This window comes from Numenius arquata, chromosome 2, assembly GCF_964106895.1.
Source record: "Numenius arquata chromosome 2, bNumArq3.hap1.1, whole genome shotgun sequence".
NCBI classification, from domain to species: domain Eukaryota; kingdom Metazoa; phylum Chordata; class Aves; order Charadriiformes; family Scolopacidae; genus Numenius; species Numenius arquata.
In genome coordinates, this window is record NC_133577.1 from 116,720,524 (window position 1) to 116,747,914 (window position 27,391).

Consider the following 27,391-nt stretch of genomic DNA (forward strand, 5'->3'; position numbering starts at 1 on the left):
GATGATTGATCTCCCTCGTTATTGTTAAGGTGTTTTACAGCAGCAGTATTCACATTCACCTCTTGTTTTGTGATGATACATACATTGCAAATAGTGTTCTTTTCCCATTTTCTTTTTTTTTCTTATGCATGTTTTCAGCATTCTGGTAAATGCAACCTAGTGCACAAAGTATCACTGATATTTGTAATGGTTTACTAATGTGGGAAGCTGTCCTTTTTTTCTACTTCTCCCTTCTCTTTTTTTTTTTTTTTGTGACAGGGATTTATGAAAAATATCTTGAAATAAGAATTGGAAGAAAACCATGGTACAGAGTAGCAATAGGTTGTCAACAGTTATTGTGCTTTTTTTACCCCTTACTATAAATTGAGTTTAATTTGAAGTAAAATCTCACAACAGATTGTGAGAGATCCTAGTACAGTTGAAAGTAAAACTGTGCTAATACTACTCTGTTAATAACAGTCTGACACAGCCAGAGTGACAGATTTTACAGCAATAATGTTGTTTCAGCAGTGACATTGATTTGTTTATCAGATATGGTATCAAGTTAAACTGCTGCAAGATTAGAATAGGAGCTTAGAGATCGTAGCAGGGTAACAGAAATCAAAAGTCTGTTTCCAAAAACCCAGTTTGGAAAGGAAACAAGGGCATGCTGTTTGCCAACAGTTTTGTGCCGTCAGCCTGCCCGCCTGCTTGCCTGGCTGTGCAGTGTCAGGAATCAGAATGAGGGTATAGAAATGCATGTATTCAAAGGATGGAATTCATTCAAACTATACAAAACAAATTATGTTTTAATAATTTCAGGTTATGTACCTACCACAGAACTTTCACTGTGTAAATCTTCTGGTTTTTTTTTTTTTTTTTTTATTTTAACTGAATTTCTTTTCATTGTGTGAGAATTTCTTTGCAAAACAAGAAAACAGCTGATACAGAAATCTATAAAATAAATATACAGGAATATATTTCTTCCAGTCTGGCTCAATTTATAATAATTACTGAAGTGTAATTTTAGCAATTAACATAAAGATGTCTAATGATATTTCTTCTTCAATTTAATACTCTATAAAAATAATTAAATTGACATAAAGAAGCAGTAATCAAAAACATACTGTGGTAGTGAAACACTCAGAGCATGAAGACAAACTGAAGTTATCTGACCATACCAATTTGAGGGAAAATTCAGTAGCATTTTTAAAAATTTATCACTAGGAACATACGTCCAATAACACTTTATTTCAGGTCAGTTCTTGGAGTGCATGTGCTCTGTATGTACTTTGTACTTGATAAAATGTATAGTTTATCTCTAGGAAAAGAGATAGTAGAATAATGCACACTCTTGGTTTATGTGTTATTCTGTGTATAATTTGTTAAATCAAAAGCCTTTTCTGGAGTTGCTGTTCATGTCACTCTCCCCTCTCCTGCGCTCAATTTTGGCAAAACCATATATCACAGTTGATGATTCAAAGATAAGTTCTTCTTGTATTTGTGTTTATTATAATCTAAAAAATAAGGCTAGCATTCTTTCTATGGCAGGTGCATGTTGCCCTCCACCTTTCTGTGGTCCTGGTGGCCACAGCTGCCTTACAGCCCTTCCTTCTACCTTCTGTCCTCTGAAACTATACTCTCCACTTATTCCACATCCTTTGTCTTTAACACTTACTGGTATGAGTCAGTTTTGATTTTCCTATTAATCAGTTATTATTTCTGGTTCTTTTCCCCTCTTTCTTTTTGCCTCTTTTCCCCAGAACCCTCCCAAGCAAAACAAAACCCAAACCCTGTGTTTAATTTTGCTTTTTGAACTGCACAAGTGTTCTATGAAGTAGAAAAAGAAGGTAATTACAGAGTCAGATTCTTCTCTCCTGTTGGTGTAAGACAAATAAATTCAGTGATATTACAGCAGAATGTGTGAAGTGGGAGTGGAATTTGGCTGTTATGAAGCTGGAAGGTTTTAAGCTGGAAGCTGATTGTCCCTCGGTATATGTTGGAGGTATGTTGTTTGAACAATGCAGGGGGAAGGGTAAGTTAGTGTATTCTGTATTTTTTAATGCTACATTGAAACTTTGCTGAAGAATGCTGTATTGTCTCCTTTTAAAAGAGTTTAATGGCAATTGGTAACTAAAACACTTTTTTCAAAGGAAACAAACATATGCCTAAAACATTCAGTTATCAAAGAAGTTGATGTAGGTAAAGAACTATTGTGTGCATTGCAATATGACACACATAGCAGTTAATAGAGCAGAAAAAAATCTTCCTTTTGCCCAGGTAAATTATATAGCTTGTTGAATGTATTACTTATTTTAAAAAGGAAAAAAAAAAAAAAAAAAAAAAGATGGTGGAGAAGGTGTTTGAGATTGTGCATAGTGGGGCATAGTGCCTGACTGTCCGGTTAGAGATACTCTTACCAAAACCCCCTCCATATAAATATAAAATAGATGCTGATGTTGAATTTGACTTTTGGTGCATATGGATGTATAATAATTGTGTATTATGTACATGTGTGTATTTATGTAGCAACGAAGGAAGAGAGGTGTATTGATATAATATATATCCAGATGCATATATTTTTAATCTGATATATTTAGAAATCACCAAAGTGATTCCTGTTCCCCTGGTGCTAATGAAGTAAACAGAACTTCTGACCATGTAACAGTGCCTTGTAATCCATAAAAATTGTTGCCAACTTGAAACTAGATATTTCTGATGTATTTACATTTCTGTTTCACTGGTTTGTGATGTACTAGTGTGTTAAGGTGTGCTTCTTGCATATTCTAATAGATACTGGCACTGTACTCAGCTTTTTTATATTTTTAGTGTGAACTAACCTGATTTTACAATGTAAAATTGAATGGAAATGCATTTGAAGTTAAAAGACAACATAGTCAGATACCAGCTGATACTTTAGGGACAGAGAACGTGTGGAAGCTAGCAGTGGTTGCTTGTGTTTCTGAGACGTATTTGCTGGAATTATTATTTTTAGAGTCCTGTACAATTCTGCTTGCCTTAGGCTGAGTGGTGTGAAATGTAATTGAACTAATGACTCACTGTGGTGAGATAATTTTTAAGAATGCAGTGGGCTTCTTATTGGGCAATACTATGGTATATATTTGCCCTTTTTTTTCCTCCAGTGACGCTGTCTATTTTTGTGTTCTGTTTTAGTCTGCCTGTCAAGCACCCACAGCACACCTTCATATCTCTCCTGAAATCCTCTTCTGTATCTGTAGGATATAGAGTGTTTCTTCATAAGTTACTCTTTATTTTGTCTTGTTTGTGTTAAATCTGTCGTCTTTGTGGTACGGATCATGTATGATTCTCTTTTATAATGACTCCTGCGTGTATGTAGGATTGCACATATTCTTACTGGTATTACTCCCTGCTCTATGGAGAATTTTCTTCTGCAAACTTCAGTGTGCACCAACATAAGTCCTTTTTTTTTTTTTTCTTTATTTAATGAAAGATGAAGAATGGTAAATGTAAAAATGAACTTGCTTATATTCTTAAAGGCAATCGATGACTGTGATCGGCGTAGCTTTTAAAACCTGAACTTAATCTCTCTGACTAATTCCTAGGCTGCATTTTCTCTTTGTTATGAAGTACTGCTTCATTGAATCTGACTTTCTAATGAATGAGCTTTTAACATTAAACGTGTAGTTCTTGAGGATTTATTTAATTTTAAAAAGTAAAGTCATGTTGTCAAGAAACATTTCAAGTCTGAAAGCTTTTCTTAAATGCTTATTTCAGCTAAGGACATGATGTAAACTCACTCGTGTTGTGGTCATTATGATTTCTTTTTTTCTTTTTAAATAAATTAATAGTATTTTTAATTGATTTAAGAATGCTTTATAGGCAGATAAGTAATCAGTTAAATCATATTATGCCATTAACCCTAGAGATCCCACTTTCTCCTTCTACTGTTCAGAATACAGAGGGTAGTGAGGCAGAGAAAGGAAGAAGTATTACAAAAAAAAGAAAAAAATAATAGTTCCTGCTTAGGTTTTTTGGGCACATTTCTTTTCAGAAGAGCTTATTCCTGAAATAATGTTTTTGAAGTGATAAATTTGGAGTATATGGGATTTTTAAAAAAAAAAAAGAAAAGCTTCTTACATAAAACCATTAAGTTTACTTCCCCCTTGCAACCTCTCAAATAAAATGAAGGTTTTCAGTTCTTGTAGGAAACTAGGGATAGCTTGGATGTAATCAAAACTGTGAGTGAGTACAGTTGAATGCAGGTGTCGTTGGGCTGGCTTTTAGAAAAAAGCCAGTGAAATTGGGTTTGAATATATGTTACACAGTAATTTTAGGTAACAAATTATTATCAGTTAGATAATAAAGCTTCCAAGGTAGAACTTGGATGATTGTAAGTGGCTGGTCTTTGTGAAATGTGGACCTGTAGTATCATTTTTTTGACTCTTCTGTTCTGGTAAGCTAAGGCATGAGCCTAAGTAAAATAAGGCACATTACAAGTACTGCTTTTTTTTTTTTTTTTAGGGACAAAAACAGTTTTGGCAATGCACATATGATTAATAATTTAATGTTGTAATGGAAAATAGCTTTTTGCTCCCTTAAAACTGCACTTTTTTTTTTTTTAATACGCAGCTTCAGAAAGTTGCTTCAGAAATCCTTATTTTTAGTGTAATACTTTAGTCAAACTAGTTCTCATGTTCGTGGATATGCTCTGTTGTTTGGGGTTTTTTGTATTTTTTTTTTTTATAGAAGCCAATACTTATTGAGAATTAGCCTTTTAATTATACTGGTAGCTGGTGCCACGCTGAGCAGTTTATATAACAAGACAGGTGAAATCATGCTAATTGATTTTTGCAGTTTTTTGTTTTGTTTCCCTCTTCCCCCCACAGCTGGTAACTAAGTCAATGAATGCAGCCACAGTTCATTGAAATTATGATTTTTTTTTTTTTTTTTTTAAGCGTAGTATAGTGCAAACCACTCAACAAACTTTTGTTTGGATGAATATCTTAATTCTTGCTTACAGTGCTATGGATGACAATGACTTCTTAAGGCTTCTTGATTCTTCATTACAGGTATAAGATGAAATAGAAAAAAGAGAATGTAGAATGATGGTATACCACGGCTGCCAGGAAATGCAGAAATAGGGTAGCTGGCAGAACTGGTGATTGGTTTGTGACAAAGCAGTTGTATGGCTAGAACTGAACATCATCAAAGGAGGAGTGAAATCAAAATAATACAGAAGTTGTTGAGGGCAATAAAATTATCTTCTACTTTTGCTGTGGCACATGACAGCCATATCTATCTATGTAGATAGATGCTATGAATGAAAAGTCTTTGTACACTTGAGATATAGCTAAACCCCTTCAGTAGGAAAATCTAAGCCTTTGAACAGGAATGCGTTTGTTGTTTAGTTGTCTTTTAGCATCAAGCCAAGTAACTTTGTTGTCTGTGGTTTTTGCCTTCATTTAGTCCGTTTTTTCCCCTTTTCCCCTCCACTCCTCCTGTGTAATTATTCAAAGTTGTGTATTTTCTACATAGGAACTGTGGATCTGGGATTGTATATACAAGACTTTTTGCTTTTCTGAAAAGTACTGTCAATTTTTGGACCAACGTGATTTTTTTTTTTTCCCTATCAAATGTAACAGATTCTGAACCATTAATTGAATGGCCTCACGTAAATGGCTTTGTCTACACATGCATGGTAATTGCATGCTGGAGAAATTTGAAATAAATAGCTATTTAACATCAAAATGTGTCCAGGTTGTAGCTGTATAGCATTCAGAATATCTCTGATCAATACTGTTTATGACTTAAATTTAAAAATACCATATAATGCAGAATGTTGAATTTGCACTTTAGAAAAGTATTCTTGAGTGGAATTTTTGTTTAAAAATTCTTTTATATTTAGAGAGAAACTGAGCCATACAAATATCTTTAAAAGTTTGCACTTCTTTAAGGCTATTTATTTTCTAAAAAAGAGGACTTGAATATTTTTGACAAATATACATATGGTGTTACACTAACAAACGGCCATGCAACATATATCTTACATAATGAAGAAATTGAAGATACAAGACCTATTCGATTTAACATATATATTGAAAATTTACAGTCTCGCCAATAGTTTAAAAAAGTTTTTCTTATTTGGCAGTATTTTTCTACAATTTGTTCAAATATTCCGCTTGATGTGTTTTGGTGAATACTGAAATCTAGTCAGTGACAACCTGAGGTACTAAACATTTCTGCCTTACTTCGTTGTCTTCAAAGGTAATCTTTTTGTTCCTTTTAGGCTCTATCCATGAGTTGTGTATTACAGCGTTATTTGGCATAGGATCTGCTTCAACTATTGAAACAACTCGCTTTTTCATCTTACTTTTCAGAACTTTCTGAAACTTTTGCCTTGTGAATGCATAAAGTAGAGGGTGAAATATAGTTGTTCCATATGCCATTACTAGAAAACATAATCGCAACTTTACCAAAAGGTCACTTGGGCCCAAACATAAGATGGTGGTGTTTAAAACAGAGATGGGTGTCCAGCAGAGAAGGAATGTTGAGATAATCAAGAGGGACATTCTGAAGACTCTCTTTTGCCGTTCTCGTCGCTCCCGGTGCCGTTTTACGGCTCGGCGTAGAGCAATTATGACAGACACAGAAGTCCTTACGCCAAAGACAACATTTCTTCCTGCACTGCTGTGGGACACGTCCGTAGTCTCATGCTGAGTGGTCAAAGAAATGGTCTTTTTCTTTCTAGCTTTTTTCTTTTGTCCCGTTGTAAATCTTGTACCAATCCGAATATTTAGAGCCTGGAGTATTTTGGTGTATGTAATTAGCATTACTATAACAGTGAAGAAAAAGATTGGAATCTGCACGAGAAGGTGGTAGTACATTCCTAGCTCAGTGTGGTACTCATTTGTACTCACGCACAAAAGTGTCTTATTTTCCCAAGTGCTTGCGCTTCGAAGGCTGAAAAAGTTGACTTCAATGAAAGGAATCAGGAAGGAAAAGAGTGAAATGATCCATATTGATGTCATTAATATCACAGCCCTTCCCATGGTCAGAATTCGATTGGCAGGTTTTACAGAGATGTCGTATCGGTCCAGAGTGATAGCAAAGACGTTGATTGCAGTTGAAACGCTTGCGAAAGAGACACAAGCCTCGTGGAAGCAGCAGATGAGAGCTGTGTTACTCTCCAGTGAAAGCAGAAGGATAACTATAGTTAGAGGAATACATCCCACACAAATTATTACATCAAGTACATGAAGGTTCATTGTAATTATGTTACTGACAGAATTGATTAAGTTGGATTTCATACAGTAAAGTACCAGCACAGTGAGGTTGCTGCCAAGTCCCAAAACAATTTCTAACATCAAAAATCCGGTGAGAGAAACTTGAAAGCTTAATGGATATGACAGTGGTCGGTACATGTTGGTGTCGATGTCATCAATGGCATCTCGAACTGTAATGTTAGATTCAGACTGCATGTTGACTTCCAGAATGGGGGAGAAACACATTCTTTTGTTGCAGTTGCTTTTTCTCCTGAAAGGTGAAATAAAATATGGAACTATTTGATTTCTTTTTTTAACAGTTACTGTAGATAAATGCTGGGGAAGGAGGAGGGAGGAAAAGCATCTGTTCTTATCAAACTCTTGATTTACTGTATGTTTAGAGCTTTAGTTGGCATGGACTCAAAAGCCTGAGGATCCAGAATGGGGTCTTTCCTTTTTAAAGGAAAGCAGGATTTGTTTAAATAAAAAAAAAAAAAAAAAAAAAGAAAAGTGAAAAGCTTCCACTTAGGGAGACAAGGCTTTATTTATAGTGATGTGGTTTTTACAAAGGGCCCATTTGTTGAATAAACTATACTTGTGCATTGCCTTTGTATTGCATTGAGGGTCGTTTCAGAAGAATGTTGTTAAGTATTAACAAATTAGTACTCAAGATCATTTTAAAAAGGCTTTTGTGGAAAAAGAAAGTGATAGGAACATGGAGCACTGTTGCTTATGTATCATAAAAAGAACATTTAAATTATTTATGGCAATACAGCTGCCTCTTTCTTATGAAGAGTTTGGAATAGTGTTGTGGGCTGAAACTTGAAGGTCTGTAGTTCAACAGATTTTTACAGAGCTTGAAGACTTCTGTTCACTTTTATCTTTTGTGCATCTACATGTATGAAACTTACTACTAGAATAGTTTTATATAAGTGTATAATTTCAAACGCAAAACATTTGTGGATTTGGAGGAATGGAGTTTATTATTAAAAACACTACATTTCCTTTTTCTGATTTGAATATTCAGTTTCTTTGAGAAATCAGTGCCTACATGGAAAGGAAGAGTATTTGATTTTATTCCAGAATAGATTTAAGGGAATAATTTTAGAAAATTATACTTAAAAATAAAATTGTCTCTTTCAGTTTTTTTTCCTTTGTTTTTTGTTATTTGTTTTTTAATACAAACTGCAATTAAATCCAACAGATTTATATACACAGCATGTTTGTTTTAGGAATAAGTGAGGTTAAAAAAAAGTAGTATTTATTTCATCTAGGAGATTTTATATTTTGTGGGTCATCTGCTTTGTTTTACACATATCGATAGGTTGTAAATATGGCATCTGCATGTAATGCAGGTGTTTGTATTATTTATATTGTCAGCAAGCTCTTGAGTTTGTAATGAAATGAATAAATAGAGAGGTTATTCAATTTCTTGTGATGATACTTGAGGGTTGGTTTTTTAGGTAGCTTTAAATTTAAGAGGGGATGTACTTGGCACGAAAATAAATTTAAATGCAGACCTTTGTTCCATTCTGAATACATTAAAAATGGATAGCACTAAGGTGAACAAAAATGAGCTCTTTTTTAATGAAAGTATGAATTAAGCACACTTGGGACATAATATGCAAATGGATTTCATCTGCAGTTCTGAAAAGCCTCAATTGCACGGTACTATTAATTGCAAATTGTATGATGAAAATTCTTGGTATGCCTCAACAGCTATTTCACATGTGCCTCTTAAATACAAAAGATGTAAATTAGAACATATTAGTCTCAGGTGTGAAATGAAACAAGAAATATTTCAAAAGCTTTGTTTAATTTCTAATTTAGGCAACCTCTACTAGGTTTATTTTAACCTTCAGGATTACGATTTGCTCTGTGTGTGCTGTCCTGGCTGTGAATGGATTTCAAGAAACCATTCCAAATGCATTACTGGATAAATGGAGTTCTTTCGTATTAGCAAAAGCCAGGAGGAAATCAAAAGCAGATCTGCTAAAACAAATGACGGTCTTAACTCTAACCTTACACCAACTGAAATTTTGTGAAAAAACCCCAAACTAAAACCAAACAACTTCAGATTTGCTAAGTCTTATGGATAGATTAAACATCACCTCCGTGTTGCATTGATTAGATTTCAGTTAAATAAAAGCAGGAATGCCAAGGCAGGGAGCTAATTTACCCTTTCTGGAGAGTGCCCGTTGCCTTGCAAAGGCTGAGCCAAGGAGGGGAGCATGCAACTGCTGACCTACCTGTTCTCTGTGCCTCAAGGGCCTCTCACATCGCTGCGGCAGCTTGTCATAAATTGATACAGGGTGTCACTGACAGATATTTGACATGCACTGTAACCTGGATACCAAGTGGTAGCTGGGCTCTTATTTCATTCCTTGCAGTTTTTTTTTTTCTTTTTTTTTGTTCCAGCACTTCAGCGGCAAAAAATTCTGATTAAACATGGGGACTTCTTAATTGCCTGAGATAATTCTACACACCAGTGCATATTCTGTGTGTCTGTTCTGAGTTTCAAGCCAGCAATAACGAATAAACCTTCTTTTAAGTGATGTTAATATCATTCCCCTGTTGCATTTTGTAGCAGCCTGTTTTTATTTTCCAGGTTTAAAAAAGGATAATATTCTTATCTCTGTGTTCAGAGTGTATGTAGACATCCTTTAGTTTAAGGTTGCGTTATTTCTTTCTGCAATATTCCTGCTCATTACTTTTGAGTGATGGCTTAGTCAAAGAAGTTGCTATGCATCATAAAATCCAGTTCATGTGCTTTGAGAGTAACCATGAGTTACCTAGTTTGGTTTATTTTCGTTTAAGGAGAATACATAACAGACCATAAAATTGAGAGAAAAATATCCATTAGTCATTATGACAAATAAGTTATTTAATGAGTAGTATAGAAAAAGCTTGGTTAAACCCTTATTCAGCTTGCTGGTGAAGTATGCATATTCTCCTTTTGGGAATTCATGTTTCATTGTTTCTTCATGCATCAGTAGTTTCCACAATTCTGGTTTTAAATTATAAATCCCTCTTTAAGAAATGCTCACCATTTTAAGAATCGATCATTGCACTCTTCTTTTAATGAAAATCTGAGCAGATGTGTTAGTCTTCCATGTATACTGTTGAACTGTCGTGCACGCAAATGGTAATACAAATGTGTTCCATGTTTTGTTTCTAATTCCTTTATGTCTTAAGAATACATTTTAGTGATGCGTCCTGCTGCTTGTAGGTCATACAGCTAGAAAGATACCCGGTCAACTGCATTCTTCATATTGTCAGTTGTAAAACTGAATTAGTTGCTGCATGCCCTTGTGAAGGGGAGGAAAAAAAAGGTTAAAAGTAGGGCTTATAATTTCAAAATAAAGTAATACAAGAATATATATTCTAATAGCACTTATGAATAAAAGATCTCTAAAATTGGGTCTTACAGATTACATAGAAAATCAGTTAGTGTGTCCACTATTTGCGAGTAAAATCATGTCATTCTTCTGTCAACTTACACAAATTTAGTTTTTGGACAAGTTTCCTGTTCTCCAAATAGCTCAGGTTACAAAAAACCTCGACTAGAATCTGTAACTGTTGGATGTGGAGGGTCTGTGACTAGAGCTAGAAAATGTAGTTTTCTACCTGTGAGCAGGTAGTTTACACATACAACTCTCTTGTCTTCTGATGAGAAATTGAGCAGAGTCAATTAGCTTTATAGCAAATATGTTTTTGTTTAATTAGCACAGTTATAATTTCCTTCCTTGAAATAAATGTTTAGCAAATCTGTGTTTTTAGTAAACAGCTTGAATGTATAGGGTAATGAAAGAAATAAGTTAAAAAAAAAAAAACAACAACAAAAAGGAGGATTTCTTGAGCAATCAGAGATTAGTTGTATTAGCCAACCTTCATAAAGCAGTAAGTATACACCGATTACAGACTATCTGATCTTTCAAAGAGTAACTGAATAAATCTGTAACATATTTAACTGCCAATATTTTGAAATACTGCTGAGGGAGGAAAAAAATATTCCCAGTTGCATTCTGTGGGTTCTCCCCCCCGCAATACTGTATTAGCTTTATACTGTACCGTCTTTATGTTGTATGAACAAAACAGGTTCTTAATATTCTACAAGACTCTAATACAAAATCACATTTTTCTGTCATTGTGTTTTTAATGGGGAAGGGGAAATAGCATTTGAAGATTTCCTGGTCTCAAATATAACAAGATACTAGCACTTAATGTAAGTTGAATCTGATATCTTCCCTTTTTTCTCCAATTTTTTTTTCTTTGTTAAATGTTGCTTATTCTGCATACCATAATAAGGAACAGATCTTACCTCCACTAAAGATTTGATAAATTCTCGATGCAGGTGAAGCAGTTCCAGGTTGGAGGGATTCATTTTGTTCACTTGTTAGCAGAGTAGAAGGGAAAGAGGGTAATAAGCATATCTTCAAAAAATGACCTTAATGAAAATTTGTGCCTGTAGTGTGCCATTGTTTCAGCATACTGCTAATGTATACAACTGCTTTAGTTCTGGTTTACAGGCTGCTGCAGTCTCCCACTCTTCTACTGTAGAATCAATAAGCATCTGAAAATACATAATGAAAGTAATTTAACATACTGAAGGCTTCTTGTCTCCAGAGACACCACTGGGATTCGAGCTTTCTAAAAAAGAAAAGCAGTGCTTCTGAGAGGAAAGCTTGCGATGGGCAGCTTTTGCAGAATGACAGCCTACCTTGTCGCTTCTCCTCACTGCAGAGAGATGCAGTGCATTCACTAATTTTGATTGGTCAGTGATGTTGGGCTTAAATTGTGCTTCATATATGGGATTGATGCCCCCCTCCCCCCGATTTATATAAGGATTCTTTTATAAAAGGACTAAATTTACAAATGATTTATGAATTCTGGAATATATTAAGGGTATGCCAGTTTTATTTTTACCTTTTCACTCTTTACTTTGTGTACACTGGAAACCACATGACACTGAAAAAAAAAATGGGATTAAACGTTTATTACTTAAAAAGCTTCCAACAATCTATATTTGAATTTGCCTACTTTTCATTTGCCTTTTTTTTTTTTTTGTCCTAAGAACATCTCTGAAATAAAACTGCCTCTTTGAGCCGAATTTCACCTGATATGTTTATATGCAAAAGAACATTAAGGTCTTGTCTTGAATAAATTATATTCAGGACAAGTTGGTACCTGCATTTATTTTAGGAAATTTTCTGTTAGGATTCACAGAGATTATTCAAACCCTTAAAATGGGTTCATAATTCAGTTTAATTCATGAATCAGAAAAGAATTATTTTTATTATCCATCATCACGTACAGTGTATGTATAGTAATGTAGGTTGTTAATTTTGTTGAAACATTAACTTCTAAAAAAAATCTTGTATGTTCCACGTGAATTTTGCTAGAGATTTCACAGGTCTTTGTAAGGATGTCTTGCTTGATGTTATTGATCTTCGCTTTGCAGGGGGTAGGGGTGTCTTCATTTTCACTTTTTTGTATTGTAACTTATTTCTGAAGCTGTTCTATGAGTATAAACACTGCTTACAACCGCATAATGAGGAGTAAGAGAAGTGTAGTGCAATGGCTGTTTTAATTAGTACTAATGCTAAAATAAACCTGGAAATAAATTCAGTATAATATTTTTTTAAAAAATTGGTTTGCTGAAGCAAGTAATATAAGAATATCTGAATATAAAATGTTCTGCTGGTAGTTTTTAATCTCAAATAAGTACAGAGTTTGGGACTTTCCTAGTTTTTTTTTTTTTTCTCGATTTTAAAGATTATTAATTTTTTTTTAAAGTTTGATAAATTACTAAATGTTAAAGCATGGTTCTTACATAAGCAGCTGTATTAAGATGGCAGTTTTGGTCAAATTTTGATGGGGTCCTCTGTTTTTAAGTTATTAATGCAATTATAAAATAGTGTTGTGTAACTGACATCTGCATTTCTTTACTTTTTCTCTCAGCCAGCCATCCAATATATTACTTATCTTTAGGTAACAACATACTTTATTTCTTTTTTAAAATAGCTACATACCCATCTAGCATGCTTCCTATTCTGTACTATTTTACCTTCAGGAAATACCTAAATAAAGATTGCAGAAACTTTGAACTAAGATCAGTAGGTACCAGCTGGCTGAGTAGCAACTGATTGTGCTCTTTGAGCTGTCTCATTGTCGTCTGCCTCCCAAGAGCTTGAACCAGTGATACTAGCATAGCTCTTAAGGGTGACGTGATAAAGAGGATTCCTGAAATGAAAGCATAAATACTAATATATTAAAGAGATTTACTTGCTTCACTTTCAGTATGACTTAGGATAAGTAGGGAAGCCTGTCTAAATTTAAACAGATGAATCTCCATCTCCCTTTCTAATTCTTCAGTGTGTGCCTGAACAAGGATGGACATATTGGATGAGCTGTACTGTTAGAAAGAAAAAGATGTACACACGGAGGAAGGTTGTAACAGGATTTTGGATATAGTGTGGATATGTGGTTCAAATGCAGGCAAAAGGGTCACAAAAGGCTTCCTGTATTACAGGAGGCGATAAAATTTTATCTGCAAAAAGTGTTTGAGAGGAATGATAAGGAGTTGAGTTGTGAACATATCAAGCTTAAGTTTTCTGGAGAGAAAATCAGGAGAAGCGGCCGTACCATATGGAGGCAATCGGGAGTAGGAGGATGGATAGACATGCTTACAAGCCATTGCTGTGCAGATGCTAGTTAAGATGGTGTGAAGAGATGACATCATCCTCAGAGGGTAGATAGGGAAGAGTGGGCAAAAAGAGCCATGTGCAGGCACCCAGCATAGACAGAAAAATGTGCCGTTCTTATACCTGTTTCTGTATCAGTACAGAATGGAAGTGAAATAATTTGACGGTATTTTGGTTTTAGGGGAGTGAGAAGTGGGGTGGAAAAGAGGGTAGAAATCTTGGGGAAGAGCAGGAGTCTTAAACCAGGCAATTAGTGGTCTTAGAATTGAGAATGGCAACACAAGGGAAGAGGGAGACCCAGAATGTGACAGAGAATAGGGCTGTGAGGAGTTCAGGCTTTTCAGTCTGATGTGGGAAGAAAATAAATGCAGAGGGGCAGGAGCTTGAAGTGGAGTGGAGCAGAAGTGGTGCATGTAAAAAGACACTGAGTGCACAGGGGTAGAGATAACTGCAATTGCCATAACGTACACCCCTGTAGTACTTTTAAATTAAATTTGGAGTCATAGCTGTCTGTTAGAGTATGTTTTTCTGTTTTGCTGAGAGCAGGAAGTCAAAAAATTTGGAAGTTGCAGTGTATTTCTCGGTCGTCTTCTGTCTTTTATCTACTGTCTTACTTCCAACACACAAGAAGTAATGTCCTAGCATCGACTGTTACTGCATTCCGAAACGGTGGTAGGTCATTTGTGGATCTGGAGGTGTAAACTCTGCTGGTGAGTTGATAGGATCACCCTGAATGCAGCTTCTTGCACTGCAGTTTTTTAAAGAAGCTTACTTTGTTAAAAAGTCTCTGTAGGCTTGCAAGGTCTAGCAGGGACAAATGAAGTACTCAATTCTGATGTTTTCTGTCGGAGTCCTTGATTTTGGAGCTTTAGCATTCTTTTAACGTGCTTTAGGGTTTAACTTCACATAAACCTATCACAGACTGTCTTAACATCCAGGTGTTACAGAATAGACACGTTCATGAAGATCTTAATTTGCACAGTTGGGAAACTGTGTCTGCTTACTTCCCTTGTTCTCTGCATTATTCTGTTTTCAGTTCCTACCATTCTCTCCCCTGAATGCTTCAGCAGCGCTTTCTGTTTCTTTCTTTGGGCTGCACGTCTTGTTTCCTAGTTTGAATCTTGCTGCTCATTTAGTGACTGTTTAGAATTTTACTGCTTCTGGGTCTAAAAATGTCATCTGTTCTCATGTTTGCAAGAGACTTGGGCTCCTAAGTTGCACAAATTTTTCAGTGACACATAATCTCTTTAGAGCTTAAGTAGCTTTTGCAAATGAACATTGGGTGATTTTGGGTGTCGTGCCCTGGGATTGTTCTCCAGCATCATTTACATGGTGCACCTGCATAATTCCAGCTGGATAAATCCTCCTGTACCTTGCACTTACCTATGCTGTGCAGTGTGATACCCAATTCGAGGTAGCTCTTCTGCATAGTCTGTTGTTTGTATCTGTTCTTGCACATATCTAAAATGTGTTTCTTACCTCGCTCCATCTTAGTTTCCTCAGTTGTTTCCTCAAAAGTCTGTTGCAAAGAACTTTGTTAGAATGTTGTTGAAAATCCAGTAACTTTTATAGTATCAAGGAAAAACAAACAGTGGATAATAGCAGTTTAGGTTCAGGAGTTGTACTGATATGCCCTTATTATGCTGGATTTGTCAAAGTGTTCTGTTTTACCTGATACTGAAATTATGGCTTGCTGGCCCGGATCATGTTGCAGCATGCTTTTGTGTTGAAAAGGTGTAAATCTGACTCCTGTCCTGTACAGAAGTTCTAGTTGTAAAGGGTTTTATTGTTGTTTAAGGGTGATATGCTGAATAGATGATAAAAACTCTGCTAGAATTTGTATGTAAGTACCATTCTGATTCTGACGGTAATGCAGTCTTTTCTTCCTTTTGACACAGGTACTTTATTCTCATTTCTTTAATCTGTTGAGAACTGTTCTAAGACTGTTATTCCTTTTCTGTAGTAAAGACTTACATCCACAGAATTTAATTTTCCATTTGGTGTCCTATCCTTAATATTTATTTTCTTTTATGGTTGTTTATTGTCATACAGCTTTCTTTGCTTTGTTATTTTTATAATGACTTATTTAGGTTGGATTTTGTTTTGGTTTTTTTTTTTTTTTTTTTTTTTGCATTTCTGACTTCCATTTTTCCCTTGCCAGAAAACATCCCTACACATGGGACATTGTTTATCTCGGTTTGTCCATTTTCAGAATTACCTCCATAGATTTAAAAAAAAAAAAGGATTTTCCAGCTTATCATTTCATTGTGCTTCCTCTTTGGAAGCAACACAAAGACAAGTATTTTTAAATAGATATAAAATATTATATATAAACTATATATAATATAACATTATATATATTATATATGTATATAGTTTTATATATGTAATGAATATATATTAATTTTCAAGGTGCAGAGTTGATGTTAGCATAGCAGCTTGAGTACAGAAAAATTTACCTAATTATGCTAGGAAATAAGAATATCTTAGAAGATTCATTTGGTTTTGTGTAATTGTTAGGCATAGATTATTTGTTCAGTAGTATTCCATGTTAGTTCAACTATTGACCTTTTCAGCACTGGAAGTTCCTGTACTCATGAGGAAATGTGTAAGTTACAGAATGCCCTTTGGCAATTAATCCTGAAACTGCATCTTGTTTTAGTTTTGTACAATGAGTGATGCCAAAGAGGAATTACAGAACCAGTGCTGGTTATCACTCATGTGTAGGGAAGGCATCCTTTTCATATCATAACAGTAAATTTGGTTTAGTGGTGTAGCTAAATCATGGTCCCGGTGCATTATTGCACATTTGTTTAAGAATTCTAGTTAAAAAAAAAAAAAAAGGAATATAAATTATCCTCAGGAGAGAAGTATGGCTGCTAAATTCAGTAGTAATTTGAATAACATCAGTGTGACTTCAGTGTTTCTCCATGGAAGTGGTTTGTCCTCTACTGTAAACATTCACAGTGAATGGTGCTGTATCTTGTAGCAGTTATTGGCAACAGTTTAAATAGTCACTATGAAGTTCAAGATACATTTTTCATTTTTCTTTAAAAATACAATATTGCTGTGAATTCAGTTTTTCCTTCATTAAAATTGCACTTTGAGTACTTTGAGAATTTGAGAGATTTCTTCTGTTATAAAATATTCTAAGTTGGCAATTGCTACTGAATTTCAGTGAGGGTTTTCATTATTCTGGGAAGACTTTTGGAGTTCTGACATCATATCTTTTGTATTGCTTCAAACATACAAACAAAAAAGTCACCTGATCATATTGTTTAAGCTTGTGAAAATGTGTCTGAAAGGAGGTCGATTCTGTAGGTTGGAAAGTAGTTTAGTGCGACAGCTGAAGAGTGCTGAAGCTGGAGCGCTGACACTGTGTGGCTGTAGAACGAGGAAGCACTGTCTCATGGTTTAAAGTCCCAGGTGGTTGCTTACCTTGCTTTCAACAAATTTTTTTGTATATTGGAAGATGTTTTCGGTGTTATTCCCTGCTGCCTGGGTTGCTGTGTTGCCTAGCATCCCCAGGTCCCAGCTCATGATGGTGCTGTGCTGGGTACAGCATTCTGCTGTACATACATTCTGCTGGGCAGAATGGCATCAATATAAATGTTTCAGTAAGTTTTCTGCCTGGCTCATTACACTGAATTGGATTCAGAGGTAGCTGAACATGCAGCGTTTAAACTTCTGGATCTGGTTCAGGATTCTCCATCAGATATCCTTGATGCTGTGGAAGCCGTGCCTGGCAAAGAATGTGGAATTAGCAGCAGCAGGAGCAGCACTAGCTGCCCTGTTCCAATTCCCTGATAAAGGTGTTCTACTACACACCTTCCTGCTGTGATATTTTTTAAGTGGAATTGCTAATTTAAACCAAAACAAGAAAATGGGAAGATTTTCTCTAGAGTTGTTTATTTGACAGAGATCTTGGATAGACTTTGTTACTAGTCATTTTTAAAAATAGGAAGGCAATATGATTTTCTCCTAATTAAGACAAAGTATTCACATGGTGTGCCTAGCAGCAAGCATTCTTCTAGCTGAAATTAAGAGACAAAAGTCTTATGATCTTAATTGCCCTGTGAATAAAGAGTAAGCACAACATGAATAGGTATTACAACATAAACTGTGTCCCTTTAATTTTGTGAAGATCACCCACAGTGTAAGCGATACCACCAGGGTGAGTTCATACATTGCAATCTTGCTCAGTTAGCCCCTTGGCTGACTGGCTTTGGAACCACTACAAAAAGCATGTGAAAAGGGTCCGGTAGGCTTACTACCTTTAAACTTAAAGTTCAGTAACCACACACAGTAGCTCTGGATGTTTCCATATAACTGCAGTGACAGGAGGATACTTTGCCGTCTTCAGAAAATAAAATAAAAGCTTTGGACAGTAGTTAGATTCCCCCCGCCGAGTTGTGAATGACTGCTATAAGTGGTTAAAACCATCTGTCAGGCCTCCGTGTTCAGTTCTAACATAGGAAGTCATTCACATCAGTCTGATAGTGGTGATATTCCTCGCATTAAGTTCTCAGAAACTAAAAAATGATATGCAGTACTATGTGTTTTCTTGTCTGATTTTTTTTTAATGATAAAGTACTCTGTCTTCCCCTCTTTGCCACCTTAGTTCTTGAGTTATTATTTTTACAAGGTTGTTCAGGGAAACTGATAGAAAAATCTGTTTATGTAGTGCCACAAAAAGATGTGTGAGAGAAGTTTAAAAGTAATAAGCTATAATGATAAATGCATAATAGTAAGGAAATTGAAGTAAGCTGGTGCGGTGTGTTGGTTTCACCATTTACTCTGCTGAAAAGAATATTCATTTGATTGATGTGCACATTGATCTAAATTTAGATTTGTGTTGGTATCATCTTCAGTTTATTTTCTTTCTTCCTCTGTTGTTTGGGTGCCATAGTTTCCATAATTTGCATCTGTAAAATGGTCTATTTTAATTTTTTTTATTGATTGTTGAAAAATATCTCTCACTTTCTTAAGAGGATAAATGAAATAGAAATATGATACCCTTGATATTTTCTGTTGTTTTTTTTTAAACATACATATTGTAGCTCTAGAATCTAAAATGAATACCTAAACTGTGTTTAAAATGCATGCATATGCATGCATACGAAGAACTAATTTTATCTATGAAGCTTTCAAATATCAAGGATTTCTGTGCCTAAACCATAGTTTCAGTTTTTTTCCATCTCCTAAAGTATTTTTAACCTCACTGCATAATTGTTGTATTTGAAGTCGCTTCTTGTAGTACTGAAGCAAACCAGAGCTTGTATAGAAAATGCTTTCATTTGCTGTTTTTGGGGGGATGCTGAGAGCAATAGCGTCAGTGGTACGTCTGAGGAAGGGAATACTGCTTTGCTTCATATGTGGTTGATGCCTGGAAGTGGCTTTCCAGTCATTATGCTTGAAGCCTAGGTTTTATTTTACTAATAAAATCTTGAGAAATTGAAAGTGGAGACATTTTCGTTACACCAATGGATGATAAGCAAATACATGTTTATGGAGGAAAAAAACTTGCCAAATTTTTCACCAGCCTTCACTGATGATCTACTTAATAAATTAAAATGTATGGGTTGCATGAGTTGCAGTGATAGGAGCTATAAAGTGTAGTTGGAGTGGGAAAGAGGAAAAATGTTATTTGCGTTATTTCCAGTACCTTTCAAAGTGAGAAGCTTCTATATTACTAGGTAGGCTTGCAACTCTGCAAATTGATACCTACAGTTAGGAGCTCCCGGAGGAAATGTGGAAGGCAGAATGTAGCAACTGCTACAACCTATCAACAGGAAAACCACGTGAGTTATTACATACTGACTCCGCCCGTTACCATGCTGTCTTTCTAAAAAAGAAATTGCAGTTCTGATACAAGTAGAGGTCTTTTCCAGTCCTCATTCTTTTCACAATACAGTGCCCAGTGAAAAATGACTCCCCTTGAGAGGCAACTGAATATGGAGGAGAACGTTATTTCTCTTATTAATCAAGCAAATTAGTTTTAATGTGAGGAAATAATGGAAGGAAAGGAGAGCCTGCCCTTTGAAAGTGGTTACTATTTTAAGCCTGCTTGTGGCTAGGTTGGAAATGTTTTTCTTTTAAGCTGTTTTGTGTTGTAATACCTTTTCTGCTGTCTTGCTCTTGAAGGAAAAAGAAAACCTCAGTCAGCCCTTCCTGTTCTCCCCAGGGTAACTTTTTTTTTCCCCTGCAAATTTTTCATATATTCTTCAGAAACTTGTTTTGTTCACCACCGTCAAAAAATTCTAGGCATCTACCTGTTTGTTTGGTTCTTGATAATACCCAGTTTAACATTGCCACTCCAAAATCTTTAAGCTGGCGTTATCACAATAATCAATACCTACTTTGGTCTAGGGTAGAGTACTTCAACAAGAATTTTCCAGTGGTGTTTGAGTACATCTGTATGTAAGGACTCTTTGGATTGTCAGTTAAATGCATACCTAGATGAATATTACAGGCTGTGATGATAGCAAGTGCTTGATAAGGTTTATGAGAATATAAAAGCTGCTCTCAGTAATCTTGAAGCCTGTAGGCAAAGCAGCTATTATAATGTATTTTGGGGCAATAAAGGTTGACATTAGTCACAGAAATTTTAGTTTGTGTTCAGTACTCTCACTCTAGAGCAAATTTACGTGGACAATTAGAGACAGTGTGGATTAACACTTCAACTAAGGATTTTAGCTGCTTGTGTGATGTCTGTGACCACGGTACATGGACATCCTGTATCTGCTTCATAGCTTCTCTTCAAATCATTCTGTTTTGTAGAAAAACAGTTTGGCTACATGCTAGAAGCCAGATCTGAAAGGTCTGTATTTCATGAATCTGTCTAGTCTCTATAATACAAGACCAATTTCTTTTTGAAAAATGCAGGGACTATATAAATTTTCCACATTTATTCTCTTTACAGGTCTTTAAGCACAGATTTTTTTATGTCTAACTAGACTTGACAAAGAAAGTTAAGCCAAGGCAATGCTTTGGAGTAATAATGAACAAATTGAGGTTTCAGTGGAAAAATACTTCATGTATCTAAATCTTTCTCTCAGGACATTCATTTTTTTTCCTGAAGTAATGTATTGGTGAAGTCAGAATATAAATTATTTCTTGAACTAACCTTACTTCTGTCTAAATTGCTTTAAGCCCTCAACTGCATTGGAAGGGGAGAGAGCAAAACAACCCCCCAGAACATGCAAGTAATTAATGAGATTTTAAAAAAAATATGTCGATGAAACACTATAGAACTCTCTACTTCATCATCCAGCTTTTCAAAGTTAAACAAAAACCCCGCACGTCTCTAGGGAAAAAGGCCTTGTAGCATGCATAGAAAATTACTAAACACAGGACTAAAATATAGAACCACGCTTGGAGATTATTTCACCTGGATTTTGACATCTAGCTGCTGTTGCTTCTAATATCAGCTAGGAAGTTAAATTAAATGTAAAGATATTTACTAAACAAAACCTATAATCATATAGGACTTAACAGTTAAACAAATCAATATTACAAAACCGAACAAACTGGATATAGTACTTTTATGTATGGTACTTTGGGTTGTGCCATACTGGAAAAACTTCTCATTTATATGTTTAAGTGCCTTGTATTTTAGTGCATTTCTCCTTCTCTTATCCTTCCCAATATAGCCTGTATCTTATGTGTGTGTGTGATGTGGCAGAAGGAAGAAGAAAAGATCCATCTATTTAAGATGAGACAGGCATGGAGTTGGTAGAATGAATTTTTGATGAGAACTAAAAGAGTCAGATGCAAGGACAGGGAAGTTGTGAGAATTGCTACAAGGGTGACTGAGCTGCTCATCAGAATTATTTATGTAGGCTTTCCTCTCTTTCTTGATGGTCTTTTGCTATACGTGAACAGAGAATGTTGAGTTTCGTGGTCCCTTTTGGAAGAAACTGCTAAGAGCTTTGCTTGTAAACCTTGCTTTAAGTTTTTGTTTTGTTTTGTTTTTTTAAAATCTTCAGCAATATCGGTATTTCTTCACTTTGCCACAATATAATTCCTTTGGGTACAGCCGCCATGTATGGCAATCTGCTGGATGGCATCCTGTGATCAGCTGGGCACAAAATTGCCTTGAGTAGATTTGCACATCCACAACAAAAAGAAATGAGAATGGAAATGGGATTGATCCCAAAAATTCCATAGACCAGCAGCTGCAGAGAGAACTGTGGACTGTAGGGAGTCCACATAAAATTGCTAATCTGTAATTTTAAATCTTTGTTTAAATCTGTGATTACGATGCAAAGTTTATTTTCTCTTTCTGTGCTTGCCTGAAAGCATCTATATTTTCAAAGTATGGTTTAAGATCACTGAGACCTGCTAGTTGTAGAAGCCGAAGAAATGAATTCACCAAATCACTAATGTTTTTAATTTTTAGATTCTCTTTAGAAACACATCCAGTTGATATAATTTAATATTCTGTTCTTGTGCAGAGTCTTGGCTAATGCATCTGTTGAATGAATAAATAAATGGAAAGAAATGCAGTTTTAGTTCTGGCAAAAACTATTTTTATTGCTTGCCTGTAAAATTGGCAGCAAAATTCTACTCTGGGATAGCATTATTGGTTACTGACACAGTGGAATAATGGTAGCAGTTGGAAATAAACGTGAATTTAGCTGAATTTTAGAGCTTGGGCTTTTATTTATTATTTTTAAGTAATTCTAGCACGTGCAGAATAATGCAAGATGCTGGTTTTTCTTTTGACAAATATTACACATTCATAGATTAATGTATAGATTCTAATCTCCATTGATTACTATTATCTAGCAAGTGCTTGCTAGATATAAAAGCAGGCTGGCACTGTGAACAGGTCACAGATTGGGCCAACCTGTTCTTTGACTGAGGTTTAAGAGAGCAGCCAGGCAGCTACTGTTTTACCCTCTGGACAGAAAACCACGTTTTTTCTTTGTCTGCCTTTCAGCTTTGGACTTCCTACTGAGTTAGTAATTTATTTATTTGCTTTGGTATTTGAATGATATTTGAACTTTTAATGAAGAAATTCTGTTATGCTTCTTCTAGGAGGACAAAATACTATCCAAATAGTTTTAATTGCAGTATCCAACTCTTTGCTGTTCAATTTTGCTGATAAATGCAGGGTTGCTCAAAATGCCTGCTGTGTCCACCTCCCAAGGCCTTCTTAGCACTGTTCCAGGTCCTCTACCAAACCTGGCGATGCAGGGTGCTGACTCAGCTGGAACAAGGCACACTGGGTTGCTCTTGAAGAAATCTGTGGTTGCTTGACTTGATTAACTCTGCTGTCATCACTGGCACTGCCAAGCAGCGCTCACCCTGAGTCTGTCTTGTTCAGCTGGACAATGTCTACCAAGAAGTTATTCTTTAGCTCCTATAATAGTGTAATTGCTTCTGTAGAAACACTTGTTATTTAATCAGTTGGTCTTATGCTGTGGCCTTTCTAGCAACCGTAGCCTGAGAAATTGACGTCTAACACTTTTTTACCTCTCCTGGTCGTTAATTGTGACTAAAACTTTCTAATGTATTTGCAGACTGGAATGGAAAAGCAGTTACAAAGTTTTGCTATGACAACAGTGAATTGTGTCCCTTCAGTTGTTTTGTTACAGCTCTTAAGTGCCCCACTTAATAGAAATTAGCATGTGTCCTTCAGATTTTTCTATCAGAGTTGACATTCCAGGTAATTACAAACAGTAAACTGTTTGTTTCGTGCTAGTTGCTTCACAGAAATCATAATGATCCTGGTCTTCCAACATCCAAGAATGAATGAATAAATCTTTTTCTGTGCTCGTGAAAATGCTTTTCTGGTGACATATGTACATTTAACACTCCAGTATAATTTCATTAAGGGAAATCTCATGATAAATTTAGGGAAAGAAAACGCAAGCTCAGAAAAGAAGGTAGATACCCTACTGTCAAACAAATATTAACAAAGAAAAGACTATGCCATTCAAGGAATTAAAAAGTCTGCAAGTAATTCTGCTTGCAGAATTTTGAAATAGTTTCTGATAATTTTGGATTCTTCACCAGGTTTTAGGAATTGTAGTATTTTTGTTGCTGAACACTTTTTAAATTGGTGAGCCCTAATGTAAAATGTTTCTTTAAAGACCTTATGACCAAATGCAGCCTCTGCAGAGGAGTGGCACGTGGGAGGAAGATAGTAGAGCAGTTTTGGGGTGAACAAAGCCCCTGTCTGAACCAGGAGGAAGGGCTGTACACCCCTCAGTGCGTCAGAAGACATTGGGAAAGCAGACTGCGCTGACTGGTGTTAGAGGAAGGCAAAAAGCCAAAGCCCTTAATCCTTCTGGCTGGTGTGCAAGAGATGGGCAGCACGGGAACTTACAGCCGTGCTCTGCTCAGTTTCATTTTCCCAGTTCTTGCTGTTTGATGAGTTTGTACCATTACCCACCATAATGTAATGAACCAGAGAAGAGAACCAAAACCTACTTCCCTGCTACAGTTTGTTAAAATATCCAATAATGCATTCTTCAAAGTGGAATCCTACTTCCAAAAAGGTACTAAGAAAGAATGCTGAATTTGAGATATGTACTCTCAGCCCAGAGACTTTCCAAAATGGCCTTTTCACCAAGGATGGGCCTGCTGCAATGGCAATGGAAAAATCAGTTCAAGCCATGGTTTGAATGGACATTTTGACCCTGGTTTTATTTATTTTCACAGTGAAGTTCGGTTTTTTTTTTTTTCCTGCCTCTCCCCCTTTCAGTTAACATTCTTCTAGCATTTCTTCTGCTTAAAAGTATCAGAAGAAGGATCATTATCTGTGTGGAGGTTGGGAAGGAGGAGAGACAGGCACAGATCTGTTTACAGCACTAGAATCATCTCTGCTGAAGTTTAGATTTGTGTACAAATGGAGGAATAGTGTTCCTGTCTTCTGTTAAACTTTCATTTAAAATAAAGGGGGTCTATCATGATTTGGGATTTTCCTTTGTGTAACCAAACCAGCTCTTAAAGTTTAAAAAAATTATAGAAATATTGTTAAAGGTGTAAGAAAGTTCTTTTCTGCACTTCTTGCACTTTGGAAGACTTTGTAACTCTTCAGTTAAGTTGTTTATTACACTCATGGGTAGAAATAAGTCAAAGGAAAAAAAACCTGGGGAAAAATTAATTAATCAGCTGGGAATAGATGAAGCATTAGACAAAATCCCAAGACATAATTAGTTCAGAGACAAAGAATGATGCTTCTTTTATAACGCTGTTCACAGGACTTGGGTTTTAACTTTGGTTTAAATGTAAACTTATTACTCAGACAAGTTACTCGGTGTTCAACTTCTTCCCTTTATAAAAGTGCCTAAAACAGTAGCCAAGAATGCTATGAAATTTAAAGATGGGAACTGTAGGCAAGTGCTATCTACTAACTAAAAGTTATTAAAAAAAATAGAGTCTCTATTGGTTTTGAGCAATTTTACAAATGGCAACATTGCATGGTGAATGAAAAGCAGTAGGGAAAATGCTTTCATTTTCAAGCTTCATGCATCAATATGCTTTTTTAAATATCATGAGAAAGCACTGTAGCGATTGCATCCGAATGCGATGATTTCCCTTCCTTAACTGTTTAAAAGATGAGCATGATTGTGTAGATATAGATAGCTTGAAAGACTTGAGGAAAAATTACTGTGAAAACCAGAATTTGGGTAGACTCAAATACTGCAATTTCTAGACAAGATTTTTAATGGAATATCCTCTAAATAGTCTTAAGTAATTCTCCCTTAATGATAATAAAATATACAAGTCTCCAAGGTACCTCATCACCTTTGTGGAGAAAATGGCAGCCAAGAAGAAATTTCCACTACTCAAAGGATATTTTACAATTACAATGGTTTGAAAAAATTACACAGTTCATGAAACTCACAGAAAATGTCTCTATTTATTAGATATTAAGTTGTTTGAATTGTAGACTGTCTTTCATCATTGCTTACAGAGGGGAAGTTATTCATACTCGAAGAAGGAAACCTCTGCGTGTAAACCATTCTGTGTAGTTGTGCATTGGGTTTACGTTATTTGAAAAACTTTTATCTTCTCTAGTTCTTTTTAGGCTTTCATTACTTGAACTCCTGTTAAAATAAGCATGAGTGAAGAAATGGTGTTGAAGTCACGCTCTCCTTTCTGTTTGTAATCTAGCTATGATCTTTCAAACATCAAAAAATGTGAATTGTTGCACTAGTACCCATAATTGTTAGAATGAATTCACTGCTGTCTGCCTTAAGCTGATGCTTATTATCAAAAAATTGCTTTTGTAGTTGAGCACGGTAATATAAGAGACAAAGTTATAATTCTGCCATGGTGAATATAATAAATACTGCTCCGATCTGTATTACCAAAGCAAACATATCTCTCTCTGGTGAAATGTATCACACAATGTTGGCTTCTAGTAAAATAGGAAGTACTACAAATAGTTCTCTTGTTGGCGAGTGTAAAACCTGTGAATAAATCAGATCTATGGACGGTAGGGTTTTCTTTATATGTATGTTTAAAGTTTCCATCATACTGTTATGCACACTTCCATTCCAGTTACAATAGTTATGCGTAGAGTGATCTGCTCTTGGGCTGAACATATCAGGCTGGATTTTGAACCAATTAGAGCGTTTTTAAGTCTGGAGAAGTTTATTTTTAGTCTCGAAAAGAGTTGAATAGCAAAGATGTCTTACAGTTTCTACTTCATGTTTATTTTAACTGTATTTCTACTTGACAAATCCTTTTTCCTGTCATTTGTGGATGGATTAAATAAATTGGCAGCTTGTGTAGATCCAGGGAGAGCACAAGGAAAAGGCAATTCTGCCTTGGAACGTTACACTGCAGCCCTTTCACCTGCCTGTGAATTGCAGTGAATGACACTTTTTTTTCTTCTTTCTTTTTGATCTGAAGCTTTATTTATCAAGTAATCGTCTACTGTGCTATAGCAGCACAGAAATCAGGGTTACGAGGTTGATGGAGAAAAAGGGTAGATGGAAAAATGAACAGCTATACGTACCTGTAGAAGGAAAATAGTTATGCTGCTCAGTTTCCCTGGCTAAATGATCCCACTTGAGAAGGCACAAGTGCAGTGATGCCATTCCTGGGGAAGATCTCTGAATTCTTGCTCAGGAAATAACGGCATTGAACTCCTGAAGTTTCCAGGCTTGAGCTTCTGTTTCTAGCCCCAGTTTCAGGTTTGAAGGTCTGAGCTGTGAAAGTTTTGGCTCATCAGATTCACAAATTCCAAAGTGTTGCTTATTTAAAGCATGTTGAGGTAGTTGCACCATGTATTATATAATCTTATGCTCAAAAAGATTCCCCCCCGCCCAAGGTCGTCAAAAGAGAAGTTTGTTATGTATTAGAACACGGCGATATAAACCAGGTGACCTACTTTTGTACTTTCTACATGGGAATACAAAGAACAACACTATATTTATGTACTTCGAGGTCTTCCTACACATTTCACTGTCCTTTCTTTCTTTAGTTTTTTCTTTCCTTTTT

General features: G+C 35.6%; 2 protein-coding genes across 2 annotated transcripts in view; one reads left to right on the top strand and one right to left on the bottom strand.

Annotated features, from left to right (window-relative positions):
- COG5 (component of oligomeric golgi complex 5) overlaps nucleotides 1-27,391 on the top strand; it is a 194,602-nt gene that overhangs the window by 29,140 nt on the left and 138,071 nt on the right. The window lies entirely within an intron of this gene.
- Nucleotides 6,168-7,469, bottom strand: GPR22 (G protein-coupled receptor 22). Its single transcript, XM_074169118.1, has one exon. It carries the CDS (start codon nucleotides 7,467-7,469, stop codon nucleotides 6,168-6,170), a length of 1,302 nt encoding a protein of 433 aa, XP_074025219.1.

Coding starts and splice junctions, on each gene's coding strand:
- GPR22 (XM_074169118.1), bottom strand. CDS start 7,469: ATGTGTTTCTCCCCCATTCTGGAAGTCAACATGCAGTCTGAATCTAAC.